The sequence below is a fragment of the Rutidosis leptorrhynchoides genome, chromosome 11 (assembly GCF_046630445.1).
Source record: "Rutidosis leptorrhynchoides isolate AG116_Rl617_1_P2 chromosome 11, CSIRO_AGI_Rlap_v1, whole genome shotgun sequence".
Taxonomy (NCBI): Eukaryota; Viridiplantae; Streptophyta; class Magnoliopsida; order Asterales; family Asteraceae; genus Rutidosis; species Rutidosis leptorrhynchoides.
The window spans coordinates 283,989,815-284,002,687 of record NC_092343.1 but is presented as its reverse complement, the minus strand read 5'-3'; the positions used below and the strand labels follow the sequence as shown (position 1 = coordinate 284,002,687).

General features: G+C 32.3%; 1 protein-coding gene across 1 annotated transcript; it reads left to right on the top strand.

Moving 5' to 3' along the window:
- Positions 1 to 2,749: 2,749 nt before the first annotated feature.
- LOC139875550 (uncharacterized) lies at positions 2,750 to 3,061 on the top strand. Its single transcript, XM_071862884.1, has one exon. The coding sequence runs from the start codon at positions 2,750 to 2,752 to the stop codon at positions 3,059 to 3,061; it is 312 nt and encodes a 103-aa protein (XP_071718985.1).
- Positions 3,062 to 12,873: the final 9,812 nt, after the last annotated feature.

Sequence of the window (12,873 nt, the reverse complement as noted above, 5' to 3'; positions counted from 1 at the left end):
CCACAATCCTAATGCTCGAGACTAATATGCAAAAGTCAACAAAAGTGATTTGACTCAAAATAATTTCCAAAAATCTATACATGATTAATATATAGTTTAAATATCGTCGTTTTATATTTTTAAATATTTTTAAAATATTTATTAGAGTAAATAATATAATTTATTTATTAATAAATAAAATTTTATATTAAATTTATATAATAAAATATACTTTTATATATATTAAGTAATAAAATTTATAGGGTTCATTTAATATCATAAAGATAATATGATAGGTATTATTAAAGTAAGTTATTACACGTAGTAAAATATGTTTGTATCACATATTTATTTGATAAAATAATATCTATAATGATAGTAAGTAAAAGTTGTATTATTTTGTAATAATAATTATTATTATAAAAATATCAATATTTATAATTACTAAGATGACATTATGATAAAACGATAATTCTAATTATGATAACTTTAATATTTATGATAATTTTTAATATTATCTTTAAAATAATAATTATATTTAAAATAATAATAATAATGATATTTTATAGTAACAATGATATTTCTATTAAAATGATAATTTTTGTTAAAATGATAGTTTTAATACTAACGATACTTTTAATAATAATAGTAATGATAAAAATAATAAGAACGATAATTTTATCTAAATCAATATCTTATAATATTTTAATTTCATCATGATACTCTTACTCATTATTTCCTAATCGTTTCGTTTAATAGCTTTTAATCGTCTTTTATATCGTGTTCATAATAATGATAATAATAGTAATCAAAATAATTAGGTGTTACAAATATTTGTTTTAATTACACTAATATTAATAATGATAGTTACTATAACATTATTAACGATAATACTAATAATTATCTTAATGATAATATAGTAATAATAATAATAACAATAAAAATAACCATTTTTAAATAATGATATATATATATATATATATATATATATATATATATATATATATATTAATAATGATAATAATAATAATAATAATAATAATACTAATAATAATAGTAATAATAACAATAATAATAATAATAATAATAATAATAATAATTATAACTTTAACGATAATAAGTATAGTAATAATAAAAAAAATAACAATTTTTAATGATAAATCCCTTTTATTGATAAAGATAATAATAATGATAATAAGATAAAACTAGAACGACGATAAAAATGACGATAATAATAATCATTTTTAAAAAAAATATCGAAAATTCAATTGATTATAACTTCTAATCCGTTCATCGAAACCATTCGATATCTAAAGGAAAAGTTCTTAATTTTTCGCTAGCTTTCCAAGGACATGCATATCTTATACCTTATCTCAACCGCAAGTGTAATTAATTTAAGATTCAACCTAACCTGTCTAAGGGCAATATCAAAAGTACAAGCATGCATAATCCTAAATACTCGAGCACTAGTCAGGGATACACTATTAGTATGTAAAAGTTAAATTATGAGTACTCACGTATCAATATTGAGATTCAATATTGCAGGAAAGGTACATAGACGCAACGGAAATGATAAACACTATATTAACCTCACGAGCATACCCATGAACCATACTCAATCACCTCCATAGCTATAACCCATAATTTCCTTAATCCTATCCTACTCGAAAAACAATTTCGAAATCACTCGGACAGCACTCCGTCGTAATATTTTATGTATACTAATAATATCTTGAAATAATACGGAGTAAATATATATATGTAAATTGATTGAGAGAGTTTATAGAAAAAGATTTTCAAGTTTCTATGAAATAATGAAACCTATTGAATTCTATTTATAATAGATTTTTGAATTATTAAAGTGAATTCTTAAAGTATGAATTATTAAAGTGAATTATCAAAGTATGAATTATTAAAGTGAATTATTAAAGTATGAATTATTAAAGTGAATTATTAAAGTATGAATTATTAAAGTGAATTATTAAAGTTAAGGTAAAGTAAAGGTAAAGTTTAAGTATAGTAAAAGTATAAAACTATGTACGTATAATACGCGTATAAATATATATAATATTAATTTAAATTGTTATATATATTTAATAAAATAAAATATAAATATCGTTATCTTTATCATACTAGTTAAGTAATGAGTTGTCAAAAGTGGTTCTAGATATTTATAAAAGTTATATACGTTTTAATAATAAAGTTCTTTTTAAACTGAAAACGTTTTTGTACGTTTGAAACTAAATAGATCAATCGAGTCTTTATGAGATTCAATCTTCCACTATCCTTTGTCTAGTTCTCAATGATTGACAGTTTGTTCTTATTTATAAATCACTTTACCATTTTCCGAATATTGTTAAAATAGAAAGATTTCTCAAATCAACGTGGGCCTTTCAACAGAGACTTGTAATCATAATTCAATATATCTGATAATTCAATCATTTGATCTTATCTTCTAATTCCATTGATAAACATTTTGAAACAGATACAATCATATAAAGTATTTAATCTAATATTTTGTTTACGTTTCAAGTTATAATATATATACACATATACATATATAATCATATTCGTTTAATGGTTCGTGAATCGTTGGAACTTGGTCGAGGTTAAATGAATGTATGAACATAGTTTAAAATTCTTGAAATTTAACTTAACAAATATTGCTTATCGTGTCGAAAACATATAAAGATTAAAGTTTAAATTTGGTTGGAAATTTCCGGGATGTCACGGTTAAATCGAAGTTAGTGGTACCGAAGTGGTTCTTGAGATGAACCAAAATATTGATGTGATTCGTGCTCTCCTCAAAGCGGCACAAGATCTAAAAAAGTCGTATACTGATAAGCGTAGGCGACCGATTGAATTTAATAAAGGTGATATGGTGATGCTTAAGGTGTCGTCATGGAAGGGTGTAATTAGGTTTCGAAAGCGGGGAAACCTTGCTCCTTGGTTTATTCGACCTTTTAAAGTGTTGGCACGTGTTGGTGAAGTTGCTTATCGTCTGGAGTTACTCGAAGAGCTTGCAGGAATCCATAACACATTTCATGTTTCCTATCTTCGCAAATGTGTTGCGGATGACTAGATGTGGGTACCATTGAATGAGATTACTCTAAATAACAAGCTAGATTATGTGGAAGTGCCGGTTTCTATTCTTGATGAAAAGGTTAAAGAGATTCGGAATAGGAGAATTCAGACTTATAAGGTGTAATGGCGTCACCGGAAAGGGTCCGAGTGTACTTGGGAATCCGAAGAATTTGTGTTGGAGCATTTACCTTCGTTACATGCTGCGTGGATCGCGGGGACGCGATCGGGTCCAAGTGGGGGAGAGTTGTAACACCCCAAAATTTGATACCAAAGGGAGCCGCGTAGCGTGGTTCCTGACCGCGCCGTGGCTATACGCTGTATCTGATGGTTGTTTTGTTAAAAAGCTACTGATGTCAATTTATACTGTGAGCCGCGCCACAGGGAGGAAAGGACGCAGCACGCCTCTTGCTTTGAGCTAAAGGTTGGTTTTGAGATACCTACTGGTACCAATTTATACTATGAGCCGCACCGTGGGCCAGGGAGCTGCGACGCGCCTCTCTGCGGGGTCAAATGCCAAATTTTGATTTTTTAAGGGTTAAATGGGGCCAATTTGGTCTTTTCACATAAGAACAACATTATAGCAGATGGATCAGTTCTAGTTCCATCCTAATTGCATGTCCCACTTAACCAAACACTCTCAAACTTTCTAGTGTGAGAAACCCAAATTCTTGAGAGAGAAAGCTTGATTTGGAGAAGAAGGATGTTGAAATCTCACCAAAGTGCAAGTGTAAACCTTGTTCATCTCATGTCTAGCTATCTTGTGATACTAGTGGTATGTCCCAACTCCGATTTTGTTTCAACTTGGTGTTAGGGTTCGAGATTGCATGTTCTTGATTAAACCCATCTAGCTCACAAATGGGTGTTTGAAGCTTGTTGTGGGTGTTGTTGAGTCTTGTTGGTGGGTTTTGGGTTGGAAAATGTGCTAGTCATGTGCAGACTTGAAAATTGGGCATAATCACTAGTATTAGCGATTTTGTTGATGAATGGAACCCAAATGGGTGTTCTTGGTAGTTTGATTTTGGGTGTAGACTCAATTTGGGTCAAAATGGGTCTTTGGTTAAATTGGTTCAAATTGTTCATATCTTTGTGTTCCTTGCGATTCACTGATTCTTTTAAGGTAAGAATCACAAGCTTCCATGCTCTAATCTTTAAGAAATTTAAGGTTTTGGGTTAGTTTTCTTAAAAGTGTAAATTTGTGTCAAAACAAGTGATTTAAGTGTTGTTATGGTCAAATTGTTGTGGGTATTGAGTCTATAACAAGTAGTGAACAAGTTGTGGTCGATTTTGGTGTTTAAAACGAGCTCTAGATCGAGATTTGAGGATTTCATCGTGAAGTCCGTAGCCTTTGTTCAGTTTCTGATGAAGATGAACACACTCAGCCGACTGTCGGTCGACATTCGACGGACTGAGGGTTGAACCGGCCGATTGAATAAGACAACCGACCGGTTGTTGAGTGAACCGACCGACTGAGATTTACCTTCGGCCGATTGATGTAATACCAAATGAATCGACTGAATGGTAAAGTCAGTCGACCGGTTGTGTCGACAGTCGACCGACTGTAAGAGTCAGTCGACCGACTGAGTGTCCAGGGCAGAATATTTTACCTAAGTGTTGATTTTTAGCCGTTATGCTGCCCGTTTGTATTTTGATGTTCAGGATGTAAATTTTGAAAGTGCATAATTTTGAAAGTGCATAAGTGTTAAGCAAAAAATTTTAGCGGACAGTTTTTGATACAAAAAATTTATATGTTGTGTTATTTGATGTTAACGAACAGAAACTAACTTGTGGATATGTTTTTCTCAGGAGAAAAGGAGAAAGAGAAGGTTCAGTGATTAGATAGCTGAATACCTTCTCGTTTGCTGGTAATCGGTGAGTGGGATTAACTGGAGAATATATTATATAGAAGCATGTTATATTATGAATGCCATGCTTGTTAGATATACTTATTATTGTGGTTAGTTAGTACTTGTGATGACTGCATGTTAGTTGATGCTTGTCTCCTGGAGCCCGGTGCGTCCCTATTGTGTGGTAGCCTCGGTAGGAGAGATCAACCTGCGGGTTGGGTTCCTATGTGGTAGCCTAGACAGCCGTGGTGTATATATATGTGAATGACGTGTCCGTCGCGTGTGGATTATGTACATACATACGGTGGTGGAGGAACTTCTAGTAAGCCCCAGTCCGATCAGCTGGTGGTTAAGGGTTTGGCCGAGCTGCCAGAGTCTCTGTAGATGGCACTTGGGTGATGTTTGTGTGTTAGACTATTGTGACATGATTAGTATAACGCTTATGTATGCTATGGTCTGTAGTTAGTCGTACTCACTTAGCTTCGTGCTAATTCACCTCCATCTCCTCCCTGCAGGTTGTTAGCTTTTGTAGATAGTGCTTTTGGGAGAAGATGGGCATGATGATGTTATGTTTGACAGGGTTAACTCTGATGTGGTCTTTTAGAATATGAACCGTGTACTTTTGAAAACATAATGTATTTACGTCTCCTCCTGTTAATATGTAAATTGTTTTAATGACACGTGACATCGGTTTGTACAAATGTCGATATCGTATTTAATTAATATTATGCTTCCGCAACGTATTTATTATAAAAAAAAATACCGGTGTCACAAGTTGGTATCAGAGCTGAGTTTGGCAGCATGTGCATTGTGATCAACATGACATGTTCCCAAACTTAGAAGAGTTATGTCAAACATAACATGCTGGGGATGGGTTAAGTGAGTATTAGGACAGGATATGTGTTAGTTGTTAGTACTAACAGAATTTATACTAAGCTTTGGTGTGAGTGTTGTGGTAGTGCAGTAATGACAGATAATCAAGCAACCGCTACTGGCCCTACTGGCCCTGGAACTGGTACTTTTAGAACCCCTGACGAAGATGGACATATGTCTTCAGAAGAAGAAACCTCTCAAGAAGTAATAGAACTTCAAAGTCGGTTACTAGAAGCTCAGGAGAAAATTAAAGAATTAGAACAAGAACGGGCACAATGGAACCCTAATACCACTGCGTTAAACACAACTTTTCCTTCAAACCTTTATAATCTAGCCGGTGGCAGTTCCCAATCACAGTTTCCACAAAATACCTATCAAAACTATCAAATGCCATTTCTGTTTAACCAGACTTTTCCTAATCAAATGATCTATCCATTTCAAGTCCCTGAGACAAGAAGGAAGTGTACCTATAAACAGTTTATGGACTGCAAACCTCCTGAGTACAGTGGTCACACAAACCCTACAATGACCCTTAATTGGCTAAGAGAAGTAGAGAGAGCGTTGGAAGCATGTTTTTGTGAGCCTGAATCTATGGTACTGTTTGCTAGTAGGCTTCTCAAAGGTGAAGCAATGGAGTGGTGGGATTCTATTACTGAATATTTACCCAAAGAACAGATCAGTCAAATTACCTGGGAACAATTTGCTGCTAAAGTTCGTGAGCAGTATTGTTCTGAGTATGAGATGGAAAGATTGAAAACCGAGTTTTTGAGTATGAAGATGATAGAAAGTATGACAATTGATGAGGTTTTTAGAGATTTCACATCTAAGCTAAGGTTCGTTCAACAGTGGGTACCAACTGAGAAAGATAAGATTCAGCATTTTATGCGGGTGATTAAGCCAGAGTACAGAACCGTTGCGAGATTTGCAACAACCTTGGTGCAGGCTCATGAGATGGCTAAAGTTACAGAAGGTGATATAATGGCAGCAAAAAGAGAAAGTTCGAGAAGTGGATCTTTTAGGGGTAAATCAGAAGGTCAATCGGGTGGACAGTCAAATCAGCAGTCGAGTAAGCAATCCGGTTTTCGTGGTTAAAAGTCAGGTGGGTTTAAACAGAAAAGTAAGTCTGGTATTAGTGGATCAGGTTCAAGTCAGTCTGGGTGGTGTAATGTTTGTAAGTCAACCCATGTCGGTCCGTGTTCTCCAATGACCAGAAGGTGTTTGAAATGTGGAGTGTTAGGTCATGAATCAACAGCTTGTTCATTTAAGTCTAATGTTTGTTGGAGTTTCCATCAAGAGGGGCATAGATCTGCAAATTGTCCATATGCGTTAAGAGCCGGTTCTAGGGCAGGGTCAGGGGCGAGGTCGGTAACTTCTGGGGGATCTTCTGCTTCTACTGCCGGGCAGAAGAGAAAGAATCCTCCAACAGCAGAGGCAAGGGCATTTCAGATGATGGTAGGTGATGCAACCGCTACTGATGACGTCATTACCAGTATGTTCTTGGTTAATTCCTTGCCAGCTCATGTGTTATTTGATTCTGGAGCGAATCGATATTTTATGTCCTTAGGCTTTTGTAATAAGTTGAAGTTGCCTGTTAGGATGTTAGATGAGCCTTTGGGAATAGAATTAGCTGATGGTAAAATGGTTCCATGCACATCATCTGTGTCTGGAATTACCATCAAAATTGACGGCCATTTCTTCCCTTTAACTTGTTTGTTGATGACTATACCTAGCTTTGATGTAGTCATAGGTATGAATTGGTTAAGAGCTAGTAGGGCTAATATTAAGTGTGATAAGAATATGATTTCTTTCCATTTGGCCGATGGATCTCGAGTGATAGCTAGGGGAGAGCGCAGTGGATTTAACTTTCCTATGGTTTCCCTAATGAAAGCTCAGAAGGCAATAACGAAAGGGTGTGATTCATTCTTAGCCTACGTGATTGATGTTAAGAAAGAGAAGAAGCAGGTGACCGATATTTCTATTATGTCAGAATTTCCCGAAGTATTTTGTAACGACCCGGAAATTTCCGACCAAATTTAAACCTTAAACTCTATATGTTTCCGACACGATAAGCAAAATCTGTATTAGTGAGTCTCGAAAACCTCGAAATTTATATTCATGAAATCTGTTACCCAGAGACGATAGTCGATGTATCACGAACCTTTAATTGTAAACAGAAATGTATATATATATATATATATATATATATATATATATATATATATATATATATATATATATATATATATATATATAACAAAACATGTAATTAATTATATATATTATAAATGAACTATTATGTAATTTAGTTATTATATTTATTTTCATATAAATATTAAAAGTAAGTATTAATATTAGTATCATTAATAGTATCAAAATAATAATATATAGATATAAGATTGATACATGTAACTCGTTACACTATGATTATTATTATAAAGATTATATCGATCATTATAAGTATTGCTAAGATACAAACTTATTATTGATATCAATAATATTATTATGATTATTAATATTAATATTAACTATATTATTAATAAAAAGAGCCTTATTCTTGTAATTATTATTATTATTATTATTATTATTATTATTATTATTATTATTATTATTATTATTAAAAGTAGTATTATTATCAATATCAATATTATTATTAAAACTATACTTAAAATTTTTATGATCTTTAATGTTGTTATTAATATTGTGATGAAAATATGATTGTTATTATAAATATTAACAAGTATTATTAATTATTATTAAGATATTTAGCATTTAATAGTTATTTATATATAAAAAAATGAAATAAATAAACAGATATATAAGGGTACAGATCACGGATCAGATTTTTTTTATGCCGTCTTCCTGTTTTGCTCGTGACATATTGTCGAGCTATTCCCCTATTCTAACAGGAATTCAATCGATGCTATATAAGAATTCAATCAGCTATTTCTTTTCATTATCGATCTCCATCAAAACTTTAATCAGGTCTAGAGGTTAAGCTTATCAGAAAAACTAATATCACAAGTATACAAACTCTGTTCAAGACGAGTTGAAATCGATAGTTTAATACCGAATCAATTATCGAAATTCAAGAATACAGATAAGTTAGGAATCGTGTTTCTAATCTACCTGCAAAGTTTTAAGGTCCAACTCTCTATATCGAGTTTTAATTTTCGATGTCAAACTTTATTCCCAAAAAGTCTTACGGTATGTTCTTGAAGAAATTCGAGTTCGTGCTTATGATTCAAGTTAATTTGATGATACTGATAGTTTTCAGGTGTGAATTAAAAACTACTTCATGAAGAAAACATTATCTAAAACGGTCCAAATTTTAAATTGGGTAATGGGGTTCATCATCGAGCTACAAATATACATATTCTGTCACAAATTTTTTTATGTTAATTTTATTTTGTTCAAGCAAATCACTAAGTGTTTCTGCTCCTGTTTTAAAACTTAAATTATTCTGATAACACGATTTGAGGGCTGTTGAATTAAGTTGATCGATTGAATCATGGAGAGAAGGGGGGAAGGAGATGAAACAGAAGGCCGGTTATAACTCAATGGGTGGGTTTAATTTCACAAAAACAGAAACAGCTCCATGGTTGTGGGTGTTTGGGTGTTATCGAGGGGTCTCGGGTTCGAGTCCCATCTTTGACAATTTCATTCTTTTTAATGATACAAAGGTGCAATTTAATTTTATTATCATTATCTATATCATTATCATTATTATTTTTATTATTATTATTGTTATATAATTTTATTATCATTATTATTATTATTATTGTTATAATTAATTGAATTATAAGTATTATTATAGTATCATTATTAACACCATTAATGGAATCATAAACATTATTATTAATATAAAGTATTATCATTATAAGTATTTTATCATTTCAAATATTATTTTAGTATTACTATAAATATTTTTTTTAGCTACAAATAATAAATATGTTTATATAAAATATATATATATATATATATATATATATATATATATATATATATATATATATATATATATATATATATATATATATATATATATATATATATATATATATATATATATATATATATATATATATATATATATATATTTAAAACCTAGGACAACACAAAATTTCCAGTGTGATATACAAAATGAATATATGAGACGTATATATACTATCAATATCAAAATGATATATTTAGTAAATAATATATAGACATATAAAAACTTATTCGATTATGATTATGTGTATTAATATATATACAAATGATATAGGTTCGTGAATCCGAGGCCAACCCTATACTTGATCAATGATGTTATATGTATTTTTACTACAAAATACATTAGGTGAGTATATAGTCCCACTTTTAAACTCTAAATATTTCGGGATGAGAATACATGTATTTTATGTTATATGATATGGACACAAGTAACTGAAAAATATATTCTACGTTGAGTTGTACCACTGGCATACTTCCCTGTAGCTTGGTAACTACTATTTACAGCGGTATTGTAAACGCGAATCCTGTTGATAGATCTATCGGGCCTGACAACCCCAACCGGACTGGACGACCAGTATTCAACGGTTGCACAGTACTTCGTTTCGTGACTACACATGGTACAGTGTAGTAAGATTTCATAATAAAGGGAATATGCGACGTGATTAAATGTTAAGTATGGTTACCAAGTGCTCAACCACTTAGAATATTTTTATTAAAATGTTTACATATGAAATCTTGTGGTCCATTGTTATAACGCTGCTAGCATCAAACCTATATATCTCACCAACTTTATGTTGACTTTTTAAAGCATGTTATTCTCAGGTACGAATTAAGTCTTCCGCTGTGCATTAGCTCATATTAAGGACATTACTTGGAGTCGATCATCGCGATGGGACCAACTGTTGATGATATCGTCCGGGAGGATAAGGACGGGTCTTTACAGGTGGTATCAGAGCGTTGGTCTTAGCGAACCAGGTCTCCTATTAGTGTGTCTAACTGGTAGTTGCTAGGATACATTAGTGAGTCTGGACTTTGACCGTGTCGGCCTGTCAAAAGTTTTGCTTATCTTTTCTAGTCGAAAATCATCTGCTTATCATCCTTAGGAAATTGCCTGCCTATCATTCTCAAGTCTAGACACGCTCTACTGCATTTAGTGCACCAATAGTGTATAGACGAAATTCATATCTTAGCGTATCTGATAATTCCTATCTTGGCGTATCTGTAGATTTGCCTGACATATACCGTAAATTCCTCCGTAATTTGCGAAATCTTTGGTATTATACATAGATATTCTATATAGATAGAATATCATCCGACATCCGAAAAATCATTTCACATCGAAGATTCTCTTCCATCCATCAAATTGCCCTTTTCAACCTGAAGCGCTTACCGGCGAACTAGTTTGAGAAACCAAGTTCTCTTCCTTTTTTCCGAGTAATTTATCACGATTACATACTATCCCATATTTCGAATCTTATTCATTCGCTCGCTTCAATCGTCAATCATCCCGGCATAAGAAGTTAACGAACTACGTGCTCGAGTAATGGCTTTGGAGAATCTGGTGCGTAGATTACAAAAATCAGCAACAGCACCAGTAGCATAATCCGTACCACCATCATCAACGTCGACAATACTCTTATCACCCCAACCACAATCACGTCATAAATCTCAACGTCACGATCTGTACCTCGGATATCAACATCACACGCTTCAATATCATCATCTGTACTTCAAGTGTACTCCTTGTTTTTACATATCATTCTACATCGATTAATTTTGTTCTACGTATTGTTCTACCTCATTTACCTTCGTCCGACATGGCAATTATGTAATCTCTAAAGTTTTAGAGATCATGTAATCAAGTGCTAACAATAAATCAAATGAGTATAAAATCTTATTGACTCATTAAATCCATAATTGCATCTGAAGAAAATATATATGCAAGTATATTTTCATAAAGATTGTAATTAAAAACTCTTCCGTACAAACTGTTAATGATGAAAAATATTTTAACGGGTGGGTAGTACCCGAGGAATATTTAAAATTCACATTAATAAGTTACACTTTACATTCTTCGAATCTGATTCAACGATCATATACTATCCTACTTACAACTATCGATATATGTATCCGTTCATCACAGAATAACCATTTTCATTCAAATTTCATATTCGGATTTTTACCTATCAGAATCCAACAAGTGGCATAAAGAAGAAAACATTGGATAAAATAAAATTTGTTAGAAACAGACGAATTAACTAAATTGAAATATTGTTAGGAATCCACGCTAACTGTTCCGGCTAACTGTTCCCAGCTAACTGATTAACGTTTAATTTATCGCAATTTACATTCTCGCAATTTTATTTATCGTCATTTAATTTCTGTTATTTACTTTTACGCACTTTAAATAACGGGACACGTATACAAGGTTTCGACTTATCATATCGACCCATCTATATATATATTTCGGAACAACCGTAGACACTCTATATGCGAAGGTGGGAGTTGGCTATACAGGGTTGGAGTTGATTCCAAAATATATATATACTTTGAGTTGTGATCGACACCGAGACTGGTACACGGGTCACGATACGTATTAAGTAATTCGAATATTATATATATCCAATTTATATATGAATTTATCGGACTATTGGACTGCTAACTTTGGACAAGTAAAATGAATTAAAATGTTGATTATAACATATGAAACTAAACAATTCTTCAAGTTTGCCACTTGATTTTATCCTAAACCTCATTTGTACCTCGACAATTACAATTCACGTTCAAATTATTCATGATTCTTGAAAACACCTCGATCGAGAAGTTGAACCGGCCGCACCTCGTCTATGGAAGAAAGGTTCATGCATACAGTTATGCACCTGAAACTTTCGAAACCAAAATTATAGTTAAAACGTATCCGCGTCGAATTCCTTATCATTCATTAGCAAAAACAACCTTACAATTCCTTTTCAAGAAGCTAATTTTGTCACAGCTCCACTTCAACTTCCCAGAAAGATTACTCTTATTATAACCTCGATATTTATACCTTGTCCCTTCGCCGTTGTTATCGGAGAACCTTTTATATTCTACGATATCATCATCA

Bases quoted from the DNA above. Each gene is read 5' to 3' on its own strand.
- LOC139875550 (XM_071862884.1), top strand. From the start codon at position 2,750: ATGAACCAAAATATTGATGTGATTCGTGCTCTCCTCAAAGCGGCACAA.